At 41.4% G+C, this 25655-nt stretch overlaps 1 protein-coding gene across 1 annotated transcript in view; it reads left to right on the forward strand.

Moving 5' to 3' along the window:
• The window catches only part of Sass6 (SAS-6 centriolar assembly protein), a 32454-nt gene that overhangs the window by 3259 nt on the left and 3540 nt on the right, over positions 1–25655 (forward strand). Inside the window, exons 2-14 of the mRNA XM_051165756.1 lie at positions 4588–4648; positions 6253–6332; positions 6696–6800; positions 8106–8277; positions 8730–8795; positions 10198–10317; positions 13030–13221; positions 17326–17520; positions 17610–17699; positions 17776–17955; positions 18502–18583; positions 19441–19577; positions 21318–21446. Of these exons, the coding sequence (XP_051021713.1) occupies positions 4588–4648; positions 6253–6332; positions 6696–6800; positions 8106–8277; positions 8730–8795; positions 10198–10317; positions 13030–13221; positions 17326–17520; positions 17610–17699; positions 17776–17955; positions 18502–18583; positions 19441–19577; positions 21318–21446 (1609 nt within the window). The remainder of the gene's footprint in view (positions 1–4587; positions 4649–6252; positions 6333–6695; positions 6801–8105; positions 8278–8729; positions 8796–10197; positions 10318–13029; positions 13222–17325; positions 17521–17609; positions 17700–17775; positions 17956–18501; positions 18584–19440; positions 19578–21317; positions 21447–25655) is intronic.

A 25655-nucleotide genomic window follows, 5' to 3' on the forward strand; every position in this document is an offset into this window, starting at 1 on the left:
GATTCCCCCCACCCCACCTCCACCCCTGCTAGCCGAGACAGGCTTTCTCTGTGTGTAGCCTTAGCTGCCCCGGAACTCATTCTGTAGACCAGGCTGACCTTGAGCTCAGAATTCAGAGATCCACCTGTCTCTGTCTCCCAAGTGCTGGGATTAAAGGTGTGTGCGACTACTGCCCAGCCAGCCTAGGTAGGTTAGCCAACTGCTCAAGTTCAGTTTACCCCAGCAATTATTTGCAATTGCCTACTGTGTACCGAGAACTATCCTAGGTGCTGAAGCTGCGAAGCTTCCTTTCCTTTCACAGGTTACAGGTTTAGGTCTGAAGTAAATTGCCTGGGCCTAAGTAATTTCCAGGTCTGCCACTGATTGGCTGATCTTGGACAGTTTATTTACTGCCTGTGTGTTTCTGGGGATTGAACCTGTGTCACTGTAATATTCTCGACTCTACCACTATACTATATACCCCCAGCTCCAGTCTTACACAGTTTATTTCACTTTTTTTTTGGTCTCATTTTAAAATGCAGGATAGGGGGGCTGGAGAGATTGCTCAGTCGTTAAGAGCACTGTCTGTTCTTCCAGAGGTCCTGAGTTCAATTCCCAGCAACTACATGATGGCTCACAACCATCTATAATGAGAGCTTGTGGACAGTCACACATGCAGGCAGAAAATTGTATACATAATAAAATAAATTAAAAAAATAAAATTCAGGATAGTAGTTCCTACTTTATGGGATTGTTATTGAGGATAAAATGATTTAAAACATGCAAAGTGCTTAAAATAGTGACTAGTATATATTAAGTATTCCCTAAGCCTCAGTTACTAGTAAAGCGTGACTGCACCAGTAGTATAATAAAGGCACAGAGGAGGAGACGGCAGTTGGGTGGAGGATGGTGTAGCTATCAGGGAACCCTGCCTGCAAGAAGGTGGTGAGAGCTTTAAACCCAGGATCAGATAAGCACCTCCTCTTTGCTTCTGATCCCTAAACTCTCCAGTAGTTCCGCAAGAACTCAGCTCCTCTGATGCTTAATATTCTCTCTACTACAGCTCCACTCCTGCTGGTCCCTCTACCTCAGATGTCCATTCTTTCATGACTTCCAAGGTGCCCCCCTCCCACACACCCCCACACACATGCACCATTGTATGGCAGAAAAGGGAAGAGGATGTCAAGTTCTTTGGCACTTGAGTCATACCTAGGCCTTTGTGAGTGGCTTGATGTGGGTGCTGGGATAGAAACTCTGGTCCTGAGAGAACAAATAGATGCTTTTAACCACTGAGCTGTCTTTCAGTGTGTGTGCTAGGCATCCAGATTCAGATCTTTGTGTGTGTGTGTGTGTGTGTGTGTGCGCGCGCGCGCGCGCGCGTGTGGCACATTGGTGCTGACTGCGCCATTTCCCCAGTCCCCAAAAGTATAGCTTAAATCCTTTCCCAGTAAGAATCTTTAAAAGTTGCCTAAGATGCCAGGTATGGTGGCACACACCTTTAATTCTAGCTTTCAGGAGTCAGAGGTAGGTGACTGTATGACTTTGAGGCCAGCCTGGCCTACATAGTGAGGTCCAGGACAGCCAGAGCTACATAATGAGACCCTGTCTCAAAACACAAAACAACAAACGTAGGTGCCTATGTTGAAATTAATTGTCATTAATCATTTATTAGGTAGCATTATGTGGAAAGAGATGAGTTAGAATTTGGGCTTTGTTACGTGCCTCAGGTCCTTTCTCTGTAAGAAATAATCACCTAGATTATTGTTGAGTGGGGTGATAAACACACTGATGGGTATCCAACAGTATAGGTGCTCGGTAGGCATTAGAAGCTCTTCTTTTCCTTTGGGACTGCAATCAGATGGATCTAGGCAAGAAATCAACTTGGTCTGCTTTGGGCTTGTGGACATGAACCGTGTTTGTTTCTGTTTGTCTCCTTAGCACCCAGCAGAGTACCTGGCTTAACAGAGGCTTTTAATTGTTTGCACTGAGGTCGCAGCTTCTGGATGAAAGCAATGGGCTGAAATCCAGCTCTGCTGTCTAATGTTTAAGATCTTTATTTGAAAATAAATAAACCAACCTGGCCATGTCTGACTGGCCTGAAAGGGTGTTACACGGTTACAAATAGTGTTTAAGCATTGAGATTTTTTTCGTTTGTTTTAGTGCTCTTATATCATGAATCTTTCTTTTTATTTATTTATTTATTTATTTTTGGTTTTTCGAGACGGGGTTTCTCTGTGTAGCCTTGGCTGTCCTGTACTCACTTTGTAGACCAGGCTGGTCTCGAACTCACAGAGATTCATCTGCCTCTGCCTCTCAAGTGCTAGGATTAAAGGTGTGTGCCAACACCGCCTGGCTGAATCTTTGTAATAGAGAAAATAAGATTTGTGGTTTGAGATAATACATCCGCAATCTCAGATTTTTCTACAACTTGTTTGTAAGGGCTTTTTTTGGGTTTTAGAGGCAGGGTTTCTCTGTGTAGCCCTGGCTGCCCTGGAACTCGGCGCTGTAGACCACTGTAGTGCACTGGTTTTGGACTCAGAGATCCGTCTCCTTTGCCTCCTGAGTGCTGGGATTAAGGTGTGCATCATCACTCTTGGCTCTGGGAAATATGTTTAGTTTAGGGCCTTCAAGTTTCCTCTCAGTATCTAATCCTTGTAGGTACTTTGAATGTGTGTATCAGTATTAATATGAGTGGAGCTGTTATAGTCAAATAATTCTCTTAGACTTAGGTAAAGGGCATTTTATTTCTCTTTTATTTTAATGTGTGTTTTTCTTCATATGTGTGTGTGTGTGTGTGTGTGTGTGTGTAATTTTAGGCATTTTATTTTTTTAAAGATTTTATATATATGACTGCTCTATTTCCATGTATACTTGCATGCCAGAAGAGGGCATTAGATCACATTATAGATGATTGTGAGCCTCCATGTGGTTGCCATGAATTGAACTCAGGACCTTGGGAACAGCAGAGAGTCTTCTTAACCGCTGAGCCATCTCTCCAGCCCCTAGGCATTTTATTAAACTGATGATTCTTTAATTTTTAAAAATGAAGTTATAAAGTATAGTACTTCAAGCTGTAAAACACAATAAACAATTAGATGTCATATCACTATAGCAAAACCACTGTATACTAGAAAAATACCTTAAAGATGAAAAACAAAAAAATCTTCTATTAGATCTCATTACCTTATAAGTTAGGAAGAAATTAGGTTGTATTCTTTCATAAAAAGACCATAAGTGAAGTTGGAGCACTGTTCCAAACTGCTTCACTTACATTGCTCTAGACACTAGAATGACCATGGAACCCGGTGGCAGAGTGTCTGTCTAGCATGCATAAACCTCCAGCTTTCCTCCCCAGCACCACAAAAACATTTGAACAAGGCTAACACACGCTTTTATGTTTGTTGGTTAGACAACTGCCCCTTTTCAGCTAGCAGATGGGGTGATGCGTTCAGCTTCCTTGTATGAACTGAGATATAGCATCCAGTTATGTAAAAGGAACTTTTATTTGCCTGATGCAACTGTGTTCTCAGAGGCTTACTGCCTTCATCTGCTAACCTAGGCCTAGTCCGGGAAGTTTCTAGGCTCCGTCCACTCTTATTTAGGCCTAGAATGATTTAACCTTTGAGACTCACTGCTGAAGAAGCTCACCTTTTCTTGTTCTTTCTGAACTCTGGCTGGCTGGTTCAACTCAGCTGTTCTGGCTTAAACTCTGCTCCAAGCTGACTTATTCAAACTGGCTTCTCTCTCAGCCTCTGAATGAATTGCTCTGTTTCTCAACTCACTCTTAACCAAACTGCCTGAACAGGACTAGAGCTCAGAGATCTGCAAGCCTCTGTCTCCTGAGTGCTGAGGTTAAAGGCAAGTACCACCACACATGGACCAAAGCTTTTCTTTACCTGAAGCGTGCTGGCCTTGAGCTCAGAGATCTGCTTGCCTCTGTCTCCTGGGATTTAAAGTGTGTCTGTATTCTAGCTGAATTATGTAGACCTAGAAGGTCTTTGGTTGCCAGAGTAACCAAATCCTGAGTGAAGATTTCTTTATACAATTATCTGATCAATAAGAAATTTAACTAAAGCAGGTGTGGCGGCACACAACTTTAATCCCAGCACTTAGGAGGCGGAGGCAGTTGGTTCTCTATGAATTTCAGTCCAGCTTGAACTACATAGAGCTCTACGACAGCCTGGACTAGAAATACCCTGTCTCAAAAACAAAACAAAACAAAACAAACTAACTAAAGTGACCCATTTTAAGACAATATAAAATTGTAAATCGAAGCTTACAAGAAAGGTGTGAGCAGTTGAGTCTTGCCCACCTGCCTCCACTTTCCATCAGTCCTCAGGTGCCCTGATTGTCCACCCCATTTAGTCCACAGCGTCTTCGTTTTATAAGTCACAGATCCTTAGCTTTCCATTAACACCTACTAAGTTACTTGTTAGAGGAACAATACAAACCTAAGACTTAATGTCCATTGTGCTTTCTAAAATCTGCTCAAAAGCTTGAGGGTGCCTGTGGAGAGGCTGTGGTTTAGGATCCGAGTTTAGCTGATGTACAGGTAGGGAAACTCCTGCCCGTGGAACGTTCCTGAGCTGCTCATGTCTTTTCCTACAGGAGGGGAAGTGTTAGAGTGAGCATTGAACTTCAATCACTTTCTAATCCAGTTCACAGAAAGGTTAGTATTCATTTCTTTTTTGAAATAAGATCACTGTGTGTGCGCCATAATTATTATTGTGGCTTTGTTTGTAAGCAAATGAAATCTGGACTTACCCATACTTAGTCATACTATAATCACTGAGGAGGTTTTACGAGGGAGACTTGGCCATTATATTCCACATACGCTGACTCTTGCAGTTTCCCCAGATAGGAGAGATTCTACTGTCCAATTTGTGGTAGTGGTAGACTATTTGTGCTCTCCCTGATCTATTTTGGTACTGAAATACAATTACTGAATTTTTTTAAAAAGGGAAACTCTTTTGTTAAATCCATTTTTAAAAAATTTGGGTCATATTAGGACTCTTGCAAGGCTAGGATGGTGAAATCTAACCCAGCAATTTAAATATAATTATACCAGGTATTATTAAACCCAAAAAGAATTAGGGGTTGATGTAACATCTGGGTTTGCCCTGAGCATTTAAAAGATTGCCTTACTTTATGTTTTGATTTAGTGTGTGGATTCCATGTGAACTTCAAAATTAAGTTGAATTTGGTGATATATGCCTGTTATCCCAGCATTCAAGAAGAAGCAGGATGATTGAGAGGCCTTTGGCATGCAACCCAGGCTACATAGTTGACACCTTGTCTTAAAAAATAAAATAGCAGCATTGAGAATATAGATCACAGGGCTAAGTGCAGCCTCTATTCTCCTGGTGCAGCTTTCCCTGAGCACCATGCAAGCATGCTGCAGTTGGCAGTAACTTGGAGTTTTGGCTCGTTGGTGGCTTTCAGTAGCATCGGAGAATTACTTAAGTAGAAGTTACTGAACCCCAGGCTGTTCGGAGGTGTAGTGAGTCCCCAGGCCGTTGATTTTCCAAAACAGAGAGTGTCCATTTTTACCTGTCAAACTTACTACATGCGGTACCTCTGCATTCATTAGCCTTGCTAATAAATTGCGTCGATATTCCAATACCCTAGTAGATCCTTAGAAATGAGATTTTCTTCAAGTTCTTTGTTAGCCCTAGCCTTTCATAGTGTGCCTGTTCGTTGTTTTCTGAAGTTGATAATTTTTGTGTACCTGTCAGCTGTGATGGTTTGTCACACTTTAAATTTAACGACCTGGCAAGTATCTTTATGAAAGGAACCCATTTCATTGGGAGAGGAAACAGATGGCCCATGCCATCGGTGGCCAGCTGGAGTAGCACACCTCCTGGGATGCCATGGAAACATGTCACCTGATACTCATCTTCTGTCTGAGCGCCAAGGGCCCTTCCTTTTCTTGAGTAGATGTCAGTTTTGATGATTATGTTTGCTGCTTTTGAAATACCACACCGGTTAATTTGAGGGGAGCTGAAAACACAGTTGTTCAGTCTTCCCACGGTGCCACAGAGTGCAAAGCCTCACAGAAGATGCTCTTAACTTCTAGCATCCATCCCGTCAGCTTCCACACACCCTGTACGGCTCCCATGAAGCCGAGTGTCTAGCCCGGGCTAAGCCTAATAAAAACGAGCAGCGCCTGAGAGCAGGACTCTGAAATATAACTGCTGCGATGATGCTTTGAATAATTTCACTTTTACAAAAGATCTACTGGACACATTTTTAAAAAATGACTCTTTTCTTTAGGATTTAGTCATCCGCCTGACTGATGATACAGATCCATTTTTTCTGTATAACCTTGTTATATCTGAGGAAGATTTTCAAAGGTAAGTTATTTTATTTTTTGCTGGCCTATATGTAGTCTAGGAATTACTTTCTGAATTTTATAATGTGTTACATTATTCTTTTTTGAAACACACACCTATTCAGATGGTAAGTTATTCTGGGAATACCTACTGTCAGTCCTACAATTGTTTCCAGGGTATTTTTAAAGATGAATGTTTTATAGATTAGATTCCACTTAAGCAACTCAGATATTTGATGCGTTAGCTAAATTTCTTGACTCCTATTAGTTTTTACAAAATAAATAATGATGTTAGTACATAAAGAATATTTCACTTAATGAATTGTAACTACAGATAAGTTTCTGAAAAGTTTCCTGAAAAGCTGTTTTCTTGTTTTGTGCATAGCTTAAAGTTGCAGCAAGGTCTCCTGGTGGACTTCCTAGCTTTCCCACAGAAATTTATAGACCTCCTTCAGCAGTGTACACAGGAGCACGTGAAAGAGACTCCAAGGTGAGCCTCCCTTTTGAAAGATGATTGATGACAAAGTTATTTTCCATGTGTTGCAAATACCCCACTTTTTAAAAACTGTGATTAGAGTTCAATTAAATAAAATTTTAAGAAATCTTGATTAAGTATTTGGCCCTTATTTACATGTTTTTGATGCTGCTTTTAAAGTGAATTGACTTTTTTTGTTTTGCTTTGTTTTGTTTTCGAGACAGGGTTTCTCTGTTTAACCTTGGCTGTCCTGGACTCACTGTGTAGACTAGTCTGGCCTTGAACTCACAGTGATCCACCTGCCTCTGCTTCCCAAGTGCTGGCCTTAAAGGGGTATACCACCATGCCCAGTCCTAAGTTAATTGACTTTTAAAACAATTGTTTTTCTAAGATTTATTTGTTATTTATGTGTCTGTGTGTATGCGGGGCTTTTGGAGGCCAGAGGGATCTGTCAAATCTCCTGGAGCTACAGGTAGAGATTAGCTGCCTGAGGTGGTTGCTGGGAACTGAACTCAGGTCCTCAGACAGAGCAGCAAGTGCTCTTAACTGCTGAGTCCCACGCTAGTTGAACTATTTGGTAGCATTTTTGTTTTTCTGATTCATTGCTTTCGTACTTGCATTCTGCTTGTGGTCAAGGGGTGCTGACCCTGGTCATGTAAAGTTGGCTTGAACATCTGACAAGTAGTCCTTACAATATTATTTTCTTAGAAACTGGAAGTGTTTTTCGTACCTTTCCCCCTCCCCCACCCCTTATTTTATTTATTTTTTGATATAGGGTCTCACTATGTAGCTCTGTCCTGGAACTTACTATGTAGACAGGGTTGGCCTTGAACTCATAGAAATCTGTCTATCTCTGCCTCCCTATTGCCGGGATTAAAGGCTTGTGCCACTACACCTGGCTTTTTTTTCTTCCTGTTTATTAGGTATAATTCTTCTATAAAGAACTTTCTGTTATGAATCAAGGCTATTTGACCATTCTGAGAGTTTATAGGGAACAGTTCTGATAATTCTTACCTTTGCTTAAAGTGGAGTTGTCCGAATGAGGAGCTGGGACTTTGGTCACCCCCATGGTATGCTGATGAGATTTTGTTTTTAGGTTTTGCTTCCTCTCTGTTTCTTCTCCCATTGTGAACTCAAGGACTATGTTTTTTTCACTCAACACCTCATCAGACTCCTGTTTATCTTTTTCCAGGGAGAGTCCCTTCACACAGCCCCTAGGATTTTTAGTTTCTCCCCTTCATGCTCTGAGAAAATTGGTGATGCAGTGGCAGGGTTTCACAGTCTTGCAAATGTGCTGTAATGTGACTTTTCTCTTCAAAGGTTTCTGCTGCAGCTCATTTCCTCCGCTGCTCTGTTGGATAACTCACCAGTATTTTTAAATGTAGTTGAGACAAATCCTTTTAAGCATCTTATTCACCTGTCACTAAAGCTTTTACCTGGAAATGATGTAGAGATAAAGAAATTTCTAGCAGGCTGTTTGAAATGTAGCAAGGTAAGATTTTAAATTTAAGTTATTCTTTTAAACTGGGGACCTAAGTACTTTATAAATCATTGCAGAACCATATTGCCTCTCCTCCCTTTTTAAGTGAATTTCATTGTTTTTTGCCATTTTTATCAACTGACAAATATGTTTACAAATAAGTATATGAACATGTTCTGAATACTATAAAATGCCACATAAAGTATGTGGTACAAGAACAGCATATTGTTACTGCTTAGAAAGAACTTTCAGTGAAATGCCTAGAACTCTGCATGGCAAGTGCTCAGGGCGCACAGAGCTGGGGTCGTGTGAAAACCGCAGGCTCTGGGTAGAAGGTCCAAGTTTCCGTATGTTCAACAGGCTCTTTGCATGATGCTGGTGCTGTCCTTTGTGGCACTTTGAATAGCTTGGCTTTGGATGATTGTGCTAAATTATAAGCTGTATAATTTTATTTTTATAAATAGGAAGAAAAATTATCATTGACTAAATCACTAGATGATGTTACCAGGCAACTGCACATCACACAAGAGGTAATTCAGATTTCCCTTTGTCTTGTAAAAGCCAGCTAGACGCTGGTCCTCAACTCTTTCTTGAATTAAAACCAAGCCCTTGTGTATCTTCTTTCAAAGTATGCTGCTGTGGGGTCTCCTCTCTTTGCCCCTCTTTCTCTACCAGTTAATTATCTTAAATTGATGCTTCCTTTTAGACATTTGATTCTAACCAAGCATTTCTGCCATCCCTAACATATGACACACTTCCTGAGTCATCACTAAGACACTGCTTAACATCCACCACTGACTCTCTTTCCTCTTAAAAAAGTATTATTTTATTGTGTGTATATGTTTCTCTCTCTCCTCCCCTCTCTCTTTGTGTGTGTGTGTGTAAGCATGTGTGTTTGCAAGTGGAGATCAGAGGACAATTTATGGGAGTTGTTTTTTTTTCCTGTTGCCATGGGTACCAGGAATCAAACTCAGGCCATCAGGCTTGGCGGAAGCTCTCATTGGCCCTTTCATTTTATTCATCTCATTTGTCTGGCTCAGATTGGCTTTTCAGTTCCTATCTTCCTTTTCCTTCCTTCCTTCCTTCCTTCCTTCTTTCCTTACTTCCTGTGTTGAGATTATAGTTAACCTTTTGGGGGCTGGAGGGATAGTTCAGTGGTTGAGAACACTAGCTTCTCTTTCAGAGGACCGAGCTTCAATTCCCAGCACTCTCAAGCTGTCCCCGTAACTCCAGTTCCAGGTGATCTAGTTATACATGCAGGCAAAACACCAATGCACATAAAAATAAATAAATCTTTTCTTTTTTTTTTTAAAGAATTAATCCTTTCAATGGCTTAGCATGATTTCAATCCTACCCACTATACCTTTATACCCTTTACCACTGAAATCTAGGGTGAAAGTATTTGATAAGCAACATGGCTGTAGGCAGAAAATACTCCTGTGCAGCATGGTTCCTTGAGGGACCATGATGCTGTGCTTATGTATGAGAAGTAAACTTAGATCTGGGCGTGGTGATACACACCTGTAATCCCAGCACTCGGGAGGCAGAGGCAGGTGGATCTCTGTGAGTTCAAGGCCAGCCTGGTCTACAAAGTGAGTTTAGGACAGCCAAGGCTACACAGAGAAACTCTGTTTTTAAAAAAAGTAAACTTAGGAGAGACTTATTAGACCCAAGCCTCCTAATGTCAGAGAGGATTTGGTGCCGAAGAGCTAGATGAAATTCACAGTTTAAAGGCAGGGGAAGCTTCACTTGTAGGCCATTGTAGCTTCTGTTCTCATCTGGACTTCCTAAACTGATCCATGAAGAAAGCTTTGAGTATGTATTAAGCTGAAAGTTCCTTTTCAGTATCCATGTCAAGTACTTTGTGTTCTGGTCTGAAGTGTAGCATGTTCAAGAGACTGTCTTAATATCTTACACCAACTTCTAATATAGACGTTATCAGAAAAAACACGAGAATTGGATAAACTGCGGAGTGACTGGGCCTCACACACAGCATCGTTGACAAATAAGCATTCTCAGGAATTAACAAAGGAGAAAGAAAAAGCCTTGCAGGTAAGAACATTAAAGGTAACTGGAAAATATCATTTTAAAAATTATTCTTAGTTATCCCATTGATTATAAAAGTAATAAGTGCTTGCTTAAAATTTTTAAAATATCTAACAAGTACATAAAATCCCAATGAAGAGCTTAATTTTTCAGAGTCTTACTGCTCAAAGGCTATACAGCCAGCCCAGGCGCTTTATGTGCTCGGCTTCCCGGGCACCAGCCTTGCCCGCTGTGGGTAGCTGGTGCCCCTCCTCCCTTAAGGTCACCATATGGATGCTTAAGTCAGTGCAGATAATTTAATGCAGTTTTCTAGCCTTTTCTCAGTGTGTGTGTGTGTGTGTGTGTGTGTGTGTGTGTATACAGCTTACAAATCTGTAACTTAGAAATAATTTGTTTATAAGTTTGTAGAAATATAAATTATGAATCAGAAGGATGTTTGTGGTTTTAGCCTATGCTACTAAGATTTTATTAGACATATTGATAATAACTTTTAAAAAACTTAACATAAGATACCATTCTATATCAGTTCAGATACTCCCTTTTGATGCCACACAGCTGTTACTTCACATTCAGATACAACTTAAAGGGACTTCTTACCAAACTGGTGGGCATTGAATGCTTTGAAATTCTGGCCACTATGAACCTAGTGCAGTGAGCTTTATGTTTACATTATAACAACACTCGTATAAATTTTTCTTGTCACTTGAAATGATTATGATATAACCTAAAAAGGTTATGTCACACGAAATCTCAAAGGTTCTCAACCCCCTGTGCTTCTGACATTATCGATCATCTTCCTATTGCCACCTGACAGGCACTAAAGAGATGTTTGCGTCAATTCCCCTTATAACTTTGCATGAAACTAAGCATCTTTCCACATGACTTTTTTTTTTTTTTTTTTTTTTTACCATTTTTATGTCTTCTATGGATTACTTTTTCACCTTTACTCTATTTGCTGTTTTATAGTGAAATGTCTTACCTTCTATTTCATAGCTTTAATAATACATTTTAATGGACTTAATGCTAACTAGTTTTTGCTATTAAGGGTATAAATGGGTTTTAAAAATTAGTATAAGTTTCACCCAAATTGAAATTTAGAATATCGTGTCACCCTTCAAGGCTCCCTTACATGTCTCGGGTACAGTTTCTATTGCTGTGAAGAGGCACCATGACCATGGCTACTCTTACAAAGGAAAGCATTTCATTGGGACTGGCTTACAGTTCAGAGGTTTAGTCCACTATCAGCCTTGTGGCATGTAGATGGACATGGTGCTGGAGAGGTAGCTGGGAGTTCTACACCTGGGTCCACAGGCAGCAGGAAGAGTGAGTGAGCTGCTGGGCCTGGCTTGAGCTTCTGAAGTCTCAAAGCCCATCCCCAGCGACACACCTCCTCCAACAAGGCCACACTGACTCCCATAAGGCCACACTGACTCCCATAAGGCCACACTGACTCCCATAAGGCCACACTGACTCCCATAAGGCCACACCGACTCCCATAAGGCCACACCTCCTAATCCTTCCAAATATTGCCACTCTCTATGAGTCTGTGGGGGCCATTTTCATTCATCTGGCGTCATCACCTGACTGCTGCCGTTATTGCTTGGTTTTGTTTGTTCTTCAACCTAAGTTGACTCAGGTAGCATGTTTTTGTATCATTTTCTGTCCCTCAGCACAACAGCTTTGAAATTCAATTATATGGTTTCCTTTTACTATTGTTCTGTGTTCAATTATATGATAGAGCATGATTTACTTGGTTTCCTATTGGCTGGTCTTTGGATTATTTGTGATTTGTTGTTATTGTTGTTGTGTGTTAAACTGACATGAGCAACCTATTACATGTCTTTTTGTGCAGGTGTACACTCCCTATTATTGGGTACAATTTACTAGGTTCTAGTATAGGCTTTTACAGGAACTGCCTGTTTACTAGTGGAGGCTTACACTGCCACTCTGATGGTTTCTAATACTATCACATAATAATGAGCATTTTTTTGAATGCATACTGACCAACTTCATTATATAAAGCCCACTCAACGTGCTCATTATTAAATTGACCTACTAGTATTTTTCTTATTCATTTTTAGGAATTATTGTATATTCTAAACATGAATTTTTTTGTATGATACAAGTGTCACCCATTAGCTATAAGGAAGTAATAACAGGGACTTTGTCTCAGAATACGGAAACACATAGAGGCCCAAATGTCCCTTATGCAAAGCAGCACACCATTTACATATAACATGCGTATCTATGCTTTGGGTCATCTCTATATTACTTTTAATGTCGAATGTAATATATATGCCATGCAAACATTTGTACAGTGTTGTTTAGGGAATAATAACAGAAAAATCTGTACATCACAGTACAGATAAACAAACAAACAAAGACTGTATCTATCTACTTCTCCACCACCACTCTGGTTAGTTTACTTTAAAGATAGCATCTTGTGTAGCCTATGCTGGATCTGATCTTAGTGTGTAGCGGAGAATGACTTTGAAGTTCTGGCCCTTGGGTTTATTCCTCCTGCGTGGTGAAAATTACCAGCAAGACAGTAATGTTAAATATACTTTTGTTTACCTTACTTGCTCTTTCATAAACTTGTAGTTGAAGTAGACTTTTTCTAAGCAGGGAAATCTGAAAATGATGAAGGGATCATGATATTTCTTCTGCTCTTTCCCTATTAATATTTCTGTTCTTCTTTGACATGCCATTCCATAATAGGCACAAGTTCAGTGCCAACAGCAGCATGAGCAACAGAAAAAGGATCTGGAAGCCCTCCATCAGCAAAATGTCCACCAGCTACAAAGCAGGTTGTCTGAGTTAGAGACGGCTAATAAAGACCTCACCGAGAGGAAGTATAAAGGAGACTCTACTGTCCGAGAACTGAAAGCAAAGCTTGCTGGTGTGGAAGAGGTATTGAGCGCCAGCACTTCTGGGTCGCACTTGTAGGCTTGCGGCTGAGGCGCTTGGTTTACTGTGGAGACTGTGCTGCTGAGTGGCTGGTGTTCCCTTGGATGCTCTGCACAGATCCCTTGGCAATGTAATAATCATCCCAATGCACAGAAAATAGGAAATAGCAAATGTGATCAAAGCGCTGACTCAGGACAGAACTGGGATAAGCTGGGGGTTTTAGTTTGAATTTGAGTATTTACAGGAGCAGCCCACAGATTCTCTCACTGTCCTTTTAATCTTAGTGCAGTGTCCGTGTCTGCCAGGAGCTTGGTGTGCACAAGTTCAGTCTAGCAGCTGTATGAAGTCGAATGGGCAGTGAGAATACCACTGCTTGAAAATAGCTAGTGCTTACTGAACGTGTGTGGGTAACGACAGACACTATGGAAGTGACTTGAGAAAATTCACCCCATACTTAGGTGCCACTGTTGTATCCTCACTGTAGAGATCGATGGTGAGGCTGCAGCACAGAGCTTAAGATCCTACAGCCAGCAAGTGGAAGAGAGGATTGTGACCCATCTGTTATTTGCCCGTCTTTCTTTCGAGCAGCCAGAAATGTTTGTTTTTGTGTTGCTGGAATTTAGCCCGGGCCTCCTGCATTCTTGGCAAGTGCTGTGCAGTGAGCTGGAAACCTTGCACATCAGAGAAATCCAAACAGTCTTGGTGTTTGCCACAGATCATGTGCCGATGCCTTGGCATTAATCATAGTCTCTGCTCAGCCCTACTAGGAGTTATTTTCAGTTTTGTTGTTGCTGGTTTTGAGATAGGGTTTCCTGTGTCCCCCAGGTTGGCTTTAGACTCCTCATTTCAACTTAGTACCTGGCTATACTTGACTGACTGGCTGGACTCCAGGCACGCAGCACTATTTCTGATTTCTGTTTGTTTGCTTTAGAGTTTCTCTGTGTATCCATGGCTGTCCAGGAACTCTGTAGACCATGCTGGCTTTGAACTCAGAGGTCCACCCTTCTCTGCCTCCCTAGGGCTTGGATTAAAGGTGTGTGGACCACACCCAGCTTGTTTCTATTTTTTAAGGTCTATCTATCTAACAATGGAGATGACCAAAGTTCCATTTTACTAGTATGTAGAAGGTAAAGCTCCACCTATTGTGTGTGTAGATCTTTGAAACACCATGCACTGACAACAGATGTGTATGTGCATTATACCCTATACCCTTTGTGTAGTGGTTCGTGCAACATCGTGACCTCACACATGTACCTTGATAGGCCGATGGCCTCATCCTAATGCTATATGATTTCTTCTATTGGAACCCCAAATTGGCCAGCGTATTAACAATCTTAATTATGTTGATCTTCATATAACCTCATTATATCAGTTATCTTTGTATCTGTGACAAAATATTGTTATAAACAACTTAAGAGGAGGGGCTTATTTTGTCTTACCATTTCAGAGGTGTCACTCTGGCTGTACCAATATTGAACTTGATGCAGTGTGGTTAAGGGTTAAAGGGGCTATTCATTGCACAGTGGACAGGAAGTGGGCAGGGAACCATGGCAACAGGAACATGACATGATACAGCTCTTGAGGACATGGTTCCTGTGACTTCACTTTTATGTGTCCACCGCCTCCTAATGTAGCACCTCCTGCTAGAGGTCAAGCCTGTGGGGGTATTTCATGTTTAAGCTGTAAAAACACATTGTCTTTTCCAAGATTTGTAGAACACCTGCAGAGTACAACTCCTGCCTGAGGAACTTTATCACTGAGTATTCAGTTTCATAACTATGTGAAGTTAAACTTTGTAGGCATTAATATCCTAAAATGACTGTCATTTATTGGGTATTTGCTGTGTGCAATCAATGTGCCAGGCAACTTACATAAGGGTTTTTGAAGTGTTTGGAGGATTTTTATAGTAGATCACAGGCCTTTTTCTACCAGCTATCAGTCCATGAAACCCTGCAGCTCTCACTGAGGGACAGAATAGATAAGCCCCTCCCACTTGTAGCGCAAGATAAGTCCTCCCTGGTGCCTGCTTTCATGGCCTTTGGCACATAGGCCACACCGGATGACATGGTGTGAAGTTTGCTCACCTCTTGAAAAGCATTAAGAGTCAGAACCTGCTTTGTTCTCGAGAAATAAGGGATCTGTCTCTCCTGTCAAGGCCCACGCCTTGCTGTCCCTGAAGCTCTCGCTTCTCAGGCTGGCCCCTTTGGACTTCCCAGGCTAGCCCCTTTGGATTTCCCAGCTAGCCCCTTTGGACTTCCCAGGCTAGCCCCTTTGGACTTTCCAGGCTAGCCCCTTTGGACTTTCCAGGCTAGCCCCTTTGGACTTCCCAGGCTAGCCCCTTTGGACTTCCCAGGCTAGCCCTTTTGGACTTCATGCCTGCTCCTTCTCTCCAAGACTCTGACTCCCACAAAAGCTTTTTTTGAAGAGTGATCTCATGTCAGCTCCTTCCCAGGAACTTGCATTAAAGATTGTTTAAGATGTTTTTACTTGTGTGTGCATGTGTGTTTAAAATTGAGTGCACACCTGTCAGGACAACCTTATAAACGAGGACACTAAGAAAAGTTGAGTATTTTTGCAAGTGCACTGTACATGGTTCTTGTTTGAAGTAGTCTGTCTGAAACCAAAGTTTGCTCTGAAAACCATTGTTGTGTACTATAAAATTATCTTGTGTGTTTTTTTGTTAAAACAATTCCCTAGGTATTATTTATTGGACTTAAATCCGTTACATTTGGGTTGTTATTAGCTTATCAAGAAGTGATTATTCTAGATTTTTAAGAAGTATTTTTATTATTTGCTTTTTTTTCTTGCTTTAAATATAAACCAAATAGAAATTCAGAAATGTTAATATATTTATTGAAGTAAAAAAGGTTTACTATATTATAAGAAGTAGATAATAAAATTATACAGTGTGGGGCTAGAGAGATGGCGCTGCAGTTAAGAGCATTTGTTACTCTTGCAGAGGATCCAGGTTCAATTCCCAGCACCCACATGGTGTCTCATAACTGGAGGCATGACTCCAGTTTCAAATCCCACACCCTCCCCTAGCCTTCACAAACACAAGGCGTGTATGTGGTGCACATGCACACAGATAGGAAAAAACAATCATACACATAAATAAAAATTAATAAATCTTATAGAAAAATTACACAGTATTAGCTCCATTCTAAAAAGAAACCTGGAGTCAACCAGGAAATATTAATTCTATAGCCAGCTCTCACCCTGGCTGCCCTTAGAGTTGGTACTGAGTTATAAAATTCTAAGGATTCTAAGAAGTTGTGATTTTTTTTTTTAATAGATATGATTGCTTTGTCTTCTCCTTAGTATAATTGAATTAGCAGTATATTTTACAGTTCTATCCAGGTCTATAACTTACACAATCACTGGAAAGATTTTCATGGTTTTAAAAAGTATACTAGATGCTGGACATGGTGGCACATACCTGTAATCCCAGCACTAAGGGAGGTAGAGGCAGGCAGATTGCTGTGAGTTCGAGGCCAGCCTGGTCTACAAAGTGAGTCCAAGACAGCCAAGGCTACATAGACAAAACCTGCCTCAAAAAACCGAAACACAAACAAACCAACAACAACAAAATCCGTACTAGAACCTCAAAATTACTAAAGACTGTTTTTAAACTTGAGATAAGATGTATGTAGCTCAGGTTAGCCTCAAGGTTATAATGGTTCTGCCTCCGCGGCTGAGTACCGTGAAGACAGACACCACTGCACCTATCTTTGAAGACATTTTTGGTGTTTAAGACATAGTAGGTTTTTAGAACTTTTTTTTTTAAAGGTAATCAGTATTTTTGTTTTTTAAATTTTTTCCCTATTTTTATGTGTGTTGATGTTTTGCCTATAAGTATGCCTTTGCATCACGTGTGTACCTGGTATCTGCAAAGGCCAGAAGAGGACATCAGATTTCCTGGGACTTAGTCACAGATAAGTGTGAGCTGCCACGTGCGTGCTGAGAATTGAGTCTGGAAGGAGATTCGGTGCTTTCATCCACTGAGTCACCTCTCCGGTCCCAAGACACCTTAGTTTTAAATAACCCAACTGGCTAATTTTCCTTTTACAAGATGCATATTAATTCCTTCCCCCAACCGGCCCCCAGGAGCTGCAGCGAACCAAGCAAGAGGTCCTTTCTCTGAGGAGAGAGAATTGTACATTGGATGCTGAATGCCACGAGAAAGAAAAGCATATTAACCAGCTACAAACAAAAGTGGCAGTTTTAGAACAGGAAATCAAGGATAAAGACCAGCTTGTTGTGCGAACAAAAGAAGCATTCGATACAATCCAAGAACAAAAGGTCTTTTGTAAAAATTTAAAACTAAATAGAACACATTTACTTTCCCTAAACAGACACAATGCCTTACTTGTGTTTTGTTTTTATATCAGGTGGCTTTAGAAGAAAATGGTGAGAAAAATCAGATACAACTGGGAAAACTTGAGGCTACAATTAAATCGTTATCAGCAGAACTTCTGAAGGTTCGCTTTGGAATGTTTAGCAGAATTTTAATATTTCATTGGGTTATGTAAATATTCATCTGAGGCTCTCTCACAGGCAAATGAAATTATCAAGAAGTTACAAGGAGATCTTAAAACTCTTATGGGTAAATTGAAACTGAAGAACACAGTTACCATCCAGCAAGAAAAGCTATTGGCTGAGAAAGAAGAAATGCTACAGAAGGAGCAAAAGGAGCTGCAGGACGCTGGACAGTGTCTTCGAGCCAGAGAACAAGAGGTGGTGGCCGTCCCCTGCTTCCGCCCTGGGGCTGCTTTGTGTACAGTTAGTGAGCGTCCCCAAGTAGACACCAAAACTTCAACTGGGTTGTATGAAGACAGTTGCTTTGGCCTTCTTTTCCCTTACACAAAACCCCTCCGGGCGTGGTGGCATGTGCCTGTAATCCCAGCACTCGGGAGGCAGAGGCAGGTGGATCACTGTGAGTTCAAGGCCAGCCTGGTCAACAAAGTGAGTCCAGGACAACCAGGGCTGCACAGGGAAACCCTGTCTCAAAAAACAAAACACAAAAATTTCCTACTAAATTAGGTAGATGTTAATAACCCATTTTAGTTTGCAAGGGTAGTTATGAATACTCCTATACCTTGGCTCTCATATGTATAGAATGAATAGGTATTTTGTGTATGTATACCCCTATTTAAAAATTTCATGACGTAGTTGAATTGTCTTCCTTATTTTCATCTAATAGTTTTAGTTAATTAATAGTACAATACATTCTTTAGTCTTCAACTTTTACATTGACTTATTGTGATGATTGACATATTTCAGGTATGCAAACTACAAGAGCAATTAGAAACTACAGTTCAGAAACTTGAAGAAAGTAAACAACTTCTAAAAAATAATGAAAAATGTAAGTAATGTTATATTTTTTTAAAGGAGGCTTATAGTTTTACTGTTAACGTGAAAATTTTTACTTGAATTAGTAAAAATTCAGGTTAATGAAAATATTGCTATATATAAATAGTTTCTGCTTTAAATTTGCTTTTATTGTTATTGTTTTGTTTTTGAGTCAAGGTAGCTCTGTCTGCTTCTTACCTCCTGAGTGCTGGGATTAAAGGTGTGTAACACCTTGCCTGGCAGATCAACTTAACTTTATTTTTGTTTGTTTGGTTTTTTTGGTTTTTCAAGACAGGGTTTCTCTGTGTAGCTTTGGCTCTCCTAGACTCGCTTTGTAGACCAGGCTGGCCTCGAACTCACAGCGATCTGCCTACCTCTGCTTCCCAAATGCTGGGATTAAAGGCACCTGACAAGATTCAACTTTAATTAAACATTTTCTCAGTTCCAAGACATAGAATTGTGAACTTTAAATATCTGAAAGATACTGTTGTAGAAGCAAAACCTCAGAGATTTTTGAGTCACAGAAGTATGTGCTCCAGAGAGCAGTAGGAGAAGTCCCATGTGGTGCTTGTTATTATTAGCATCTTTAACTACAAACATGTATTCAAGCTTATAGTGTGTGACTGTGATGGAAGGCAGCCATAGAAACTGAATACTACAGAAAACTCCATATAGTTGGTGTGGTATATATAATCTGAGCCTTTGGGAGACAGAGGCAGATAGACCATTAATTATAGGTCTACCTGGGCTACAGTGAGGCCTGTCTGGAAAACAAAAAACAAAAACAAAGGGAGAAAAGTACTTATGTTAAAATTATTTGAAAAATAAAACCTAAAATGAAATTGTGTTTTGCTTTTTATTCTATTTAAGTAATCACGTGGCTAAACAAAGAGCTGAATGAAAAGCAGCTGGGAAGAAAGCACGACCCCTTGGGGACCTCTCCCACTCCACCTGTGCTTTCCAGTAGCAGCACCGTCCGAAGCGGGGTTTCTCCCAACCTGAATGTGGTAAGAGTTACGGTGGATGAGGTGTGGGTGATGTTTTGAGAGTCTGGCAGTTACTTAGTAGGAGCTGGTATATACTGCCTTGGCGTGTTGATTAAACAGCCATGTTCTTAGGGAAGGGCAGTCTTCGTGCCTCTGTGTGATGGCGAATGTGTTGCCTGAGTATATACATGGATGTGCAGAGAGCAGAAGATTGTTTAGACACTTGAAGCAGAGAAAATTCAAGTTTGGACCTACTATGGAGAAAGGCCTCCACTGCTTCGGTCAGCGTACTAATGCAGGTAGCTTTATTAGCACAGATGTGCTGGCTCTAGGGTGTGAGCATCGTGAGACGGACATTTCTAGCTTTGTCCTCCCAAGGAATGGGAAAGAGAAGAAAGGCAGCTCTTAGCTCCAGGAGGCGGCCTGGTACTACAAGATGGCAGAGCTGAGAGTGCTAGGCACTTGCTTATTACAGCTGAAGACCTGGCCTCTCCTCTTGAACATAACAAGTATATAGAATATCGTCATCAGACGTGATCTCCTGATGAATCGACACAAGAAGAGGAGCATAGCTGACCGCAGGCAGATGTTTGCTAGGCTACAGAAAGGGCCAGAAAGCCTTCCGTCTTGGTTGATGTGTGTAGCCGTCTAACAGTTCTGGCCATAATACCAACCTTCGTCAGTAAGACTTAACTACGTCCTCAGTCACTATTTCTACTTCATAGCAGCTTGGAGCCAACCCATGGCAAAGTCTCACTTTCTTCAATTTTTCCCTCAAATTCTCTGACATGCCTAAGTTCAGTCAGTCTGTCTGTCTCTTTTAACACTTGCTGGGATTTCTCAGGGTTCCTCAGAGTTAACAGGCCCCGTCACATGGAGTAATAATCCCAGCTGTACATCACAGGCACGCTGCTGGCCATGAGGGATTGCCACTGATTCTTTTGATGTTGTTGTTGTTTTGGTTTTTGGAGGCAAGGTTTCTCTGTGTAGCTTTGGCTGTCCTTGAATTCACAGAAATCTGCCTGCCTCTGTCTCCCCGAGTGCTGGGATTACAGGCATGCGCCACTGTGCCTGGCTTGCCACTGATTCTTAAATTTAGATGCCTATTCAAAATTTTAATCTGCTTTGCTAAACAGTACCACACTATGTAAAGTTTGGAAAGATTGCTGCGAAGTTGGAAATGGGTACAAAAAGAAATGGCTGGGGCTAAATTATAAACTTAGAAGCAGTTGAATAATGCGTGCTGTTAAATCACTACATAAAGGTGTTTATAGTGTGCAAGCATTGGTGATACAGTCACTTCAAGGGGCCTCTTATAAGAAACTTTATTCTCATGGTTAATGATGGTGCCATAATATTAATATGAGTAGAAAGCATTTTTTTTCAACTTGTCCATCTGAAGACACTATTTTAGCTGGGCCTGGACTGTCGATGGCTCCTCGTTCTTCCTCATGCCTTCTCTGTCAGTAAGACTCGATAAGCCCAGGTGCATTGGTGGTCTTTGTTTTAGCTCAGGAGTTCCTGTGACCCACACTTGCATAGCTAGTCTGGAAGGCCTGCGAAGGGGACCGAAGAGATCCCAGCCTCTGGTTATTAACGAGCAGCATTTTGTAGTATCTTGCTAGAGAAAATTGGCCTCTGAGATATTGCTATTACTAGTAATTATTAGCAGACACTAATGCCTTCTAGGCCAATAAGTACTTTAGATTATAATTTAGAAATATTTCTCGTCTTCAATCATTTATATATTTTGGTTTTTAGGTTGACAGTAGACTGAATTACCCGAACTGTGGAATTGGCTATCCTGTCTCCTCTGCGTTCGCTTTCCAGAATGCTTTTCCTCATGCAGTGTCTGCCAAGAACGTTAGCCATCCAGTCTCTGGACCAAAGGTAGCCACATGAAGTGCTTTTAAACAATACGAATGTACTGTTATATAAGTACTTTCACTTTTTGAATGTTTGTTTGGTCAGCTGCCCAATGTCAGGTAACGTATTAGATGAATTCTGAGAGTCTACTGTGTGCTTAAAGGAAATACATGCACCAACTGTTCATGGAGTCACTGTAGCGCATATAGAAAGCCCAGGTATCAGTCCGCACAATCCTGCCTTATTTCTACTCACCTCTCCATTTTTTAACTCATTGTTTTTACTAAGTCTACAAGCCGAAGAGAGATTGTTCTAGTCAGACCTTATATATCTGTAGGGCGGACTTAACCACCAGCACATTCTAAAATACAGCTTTGGCAACACTGTGTCAAGTGGTACATGAGAAACAGCCCCCTCACCCTTGGCTTACTAGCAAAGGTTTTTTTTGTTTTTAGTTTATTTCTTGGTTATTATTATTACAACTAATATTTTGATGTCTAGTTACATGTTCTTAAATATATGGGCGAAATGGGCAGTCTCTGTTGTTTGTTTGTTGTTTTGAGATGGGCCTTACTATGCTGTCCTGGGAAGCCATCTTCCTGCCTCTGCTCCCAAGTAGCTAGAGTTACAGGGACAGGGCACTGTTTCAGGCTTCTGAGTCTGTCTCTTTTAAATCATATTTATTCTCTCTGTTTATTGCTCTCCCTCTGGGCACGTGTAGGTGTACGTGTGTGTATGTGTGTGTGTGTGTGTGTGTGTGTGTGTGTGTGTAACAGTTTGGGTTCCATTGATTGAACTGAGGTCAGGCTTGGCCACAGGCTTTGCCCAATGAGCTATCTCACTGCCTACTTTCCCTCATGTTTTTCATTAAAACCTGGTTTATGACCTCTTTATTTTCTCTTCTTTTCTGTTTTTGTTTTGTTTTGAGACGGGGTTTCTCTGTGTGTCCCTGGCTGCCCTGGAACTTACTCTGTAGACAGGCTGGCCTCACTCACAGAGATCTGCCTGTCCCTGCTTCCGAGTGCTAGGATGACAGATGTGCACCACTGTGCCTGGCTTTGTATTTTTCTTTCTTTTTTTCTTTTTGTGTGTGTGCGTGCGTGTGTGTGTGTGTGTGTGTGTGTGTGTGTGTGTGTAGGGGACAGAGTTTCTCTGTGTAGCCTTGACTGTCCTCGTTTTGTAGACCAGGCTGGCCTTAAACTCAGAGATCCGCCTGCCTCTGTCTCCTGAGTGCTAGATTACAGGCATGCCCCACTGCACCCAACCTTTTTAAAGATTGATTTTTATTCACATGTGTATATCTGTGTGTGCCACATGTGTGCCTGTGCCCGTGGAGGCCAGAAGAGGGCACTCCATCCCTAGAGCTGGAGCTGCCGGTGGTTGTGACTGTCATGGTGCTGGGAAACACACACTGAACTTCTGTGACAACATCAAGTGCTGCTAACTGCTGGGGCCTTTTTTTTTTGCCCATCTACCCTTAACAATAAAAGCAGCAAAACACAGAAGATGACTACTTTAAAAAAGGAATATATCTTTCTCTGTGAGTTGTATCTTTATCCTATTCTAAATGAGTATATTGTTTACAGTATAATTTAGTGGGTTAAGGAAATAGGATCTGGGGCTGGAGAGATGGCTCAGAGGTTAAGAGCACTGGCTGCTCTTCCAGAGGTCCTAAGTTCAATTCCCAGCAACCACATGGTGGCTCACAGCCATCTATAATGGGATCTAATGCCCTCTTCTGGTGGGCAGGAACTCTTACAGGCAGAATGTTGTATACATAAGAAATAAATCTTAAAAAAAAAAAAGGCAAGAGGATCTGCAAGGACATGGCAGCAGTCAAGCCATGTAATTCAGAGTTGAAGCAGAAAGCACACGGTCAGCTTGGGCTGGGCATTGCGGTGCACGTCTGTAGTCCCTACACTCAGGAAGCAGGGGCAGCAGATCTCTGAGTTTGAAGCCAGCCTGGTCTACATATCAAGTTCCAGACAGTCAGGGCTACATAGTGCTTGTGTTTCAAAACAATACCACGAGAACCCCAAAAACCTGGCAAACTTTCCCCAAACACTTAGTGGATACTACCTTAAGTCTGATCCTTGAGAGCTTCTGCGTCCTTCCACGACGAGGTGCTCTCAGTTCAGTTGTCACTGGAGTCAGTGAACGGAAGTATCTCATTGTGGTTCTTACTTGCATTTCCCTAAGTTACCGAGAGCGGGGCTGGGTGGTCCACGCCTTTAATCCCAGCTCTTGGGGGGTTGGGGCAGAAGTTGGCTGATTTCTGTGAGTTAGAGGCTAGTCATGTAAGTTCCAGGACAGGGTTACCATGGATAGATAGATAGATAGATAGATAGATAGATAGATAGATAGATAGATAGATAGATAGTCAGGACAGGGTTACCATGGATAGATAGATAGATAGATAGATAGATAGATAGATAGATAGATAGATAGACAGACAATAGATAGATACATACATACATATGTACATACATAAATAGATGTTCCTAAGATTAAACTCTTACATGTTCTCTGTTGCCCTCAGTATATCTGCTATGTGAAATAGATTTTTTTAGTCTTTTCTCAATTAAAAAAAAAAACAAACAAACTAGTGGGAGTTTGCTCTCTCCACTATTAAGTTCTGAGGATACAGGCTAAGCCGCAAGCTCCCCAACCTGCTAAGCCATCTCACCAGCTCTATTTCCAAATATATAAACAATTTCTTTCTTTTTTCTTTTTCAGTGCTTTTTCAAGGCAGTGTTTTTCTGTGTAGCCATGGCTGTGGAGATAGATCCACCTGCCTCTGCCTCCTGAGGGCTGGCATGAGCATGTGCCACCACCGCCCGGCTCATAACCAATTTCTTATTAAGACGATTTCCAATATATTCTGGACTATGTCCCCCATCACGTATGGTTTGGAATGTTTTCTGTCAGTTTATGTCTCCTCCTTTTGTTTCAATCTGTTTACTTTCCTTCCTGTTTGGCTTTGGTACCAAGGCTATGTAGCCCAGGCTATCCCCGAGCTCAGGTTTCTTATGCCTCATCCCCGCATGCTGGCACTGCAGGTGTGTGCCACCTTGCCTATTGGCTCCTTTTTATATTATAGATGGCCATGAAACTTTACGTTTTAATTTATTTGTTCTGTTCTAAGTGTTTGGATGTTTTCCCTGCTAGGCAAGCACTTGGCTACTAAGCTACACACACAAGCCTTAGTCTTTGATGCTTTCAGGCAGGGTCTCACTCTGTACTCACACTGGCCTTAATTCCATCCTCTAAACTTCAGCTTTCCAAATGCTAATATTAGAGCCTTATCTCAGCGGAGATGACTGATTTTGTTGGCTCCAGTTTACTGTGGAGCCTATCCATTATTTCCTTTTGTCAGTTTTAAGATTCTTCTTTATTTTGTCCCCTTTCCTTTGTGCTGAGAACTGAGTCAAGCCTTGCACATGCCAGGCAGGTGAGCACCACTGAGTAGTTATGTGTCCTCAAGCCCTGCTGCTTCCTGAGTGTGTGTTCTGCTTACGACATGGTTTTAATGGGTGCTCTGAAGCGTCTCCTTACCATCTGACTGTTTGTTAGCCTATGGTGGTATAATTTGGGTTCTTTCTTTAGGAAAGTGAGTAGTTTGGGTTTTCCTGGCTCTTTGCTAGTTTTGGATTATAATCTGGGTCATTTATTGTGAGCCTTTAGAGTCTGTACAAGTTGTAAATAAGATACCTTTTAAAAAGGGACTCGCAGCCGGGCATGGTGGCACACGCCTTTAATCCCAGTACTTGGGAGGCAGAGGTAGGAGGGTCTCTGTGAGTTCGAGGCCAGCCTGGTCAACAAAGCGAGTCCAGGACAGCCAGGACTACACAGAGAAACCCTGTCTTGAAAAAAAAAAAATGGTACTCACTAATTGAAGTTTCAAGGTCCAACTTGTTTCTACAGACTGTTCTGTGTTAACTGTTTTATAGGATTTACTGTTTTTATCTGTCCCCAATATGCAACATCCAGTGACTGTTGTTGACCTGAGAGCAGACCCCCTGTAGTTTAGCTTCCAAAGTCTTTGGGCCACTGTTGGAGTCAGATCACGCATATATAGCTCCTAAGATTGTTTTGATGTATTTGGTGCTGAGAGCCATCGCTCCGATTCTTACATGTACTGTGCCCACATGGCATGCTGTGCCAGACAGCTTTAACTGCACAGTATGTAGTCTCAGGTTTACCCTGTTCCTACTTTCTTCCTGTATTGTGCAT

The sequence above is a fragment of the Acomys russatus genome, chromosome 23 (assembly GCF_903995435.1).
Source record: "Acomys russatus chromosome 23, mAcoRus1.1, whole genome shotgun sequence".
Taxonomy (NCBI): domain Eukaryota; kingdom Metazoa; phylum Chordata; class Mammalia; order Rodentia; family Muridae; genus Acomys; species Acomys russatus.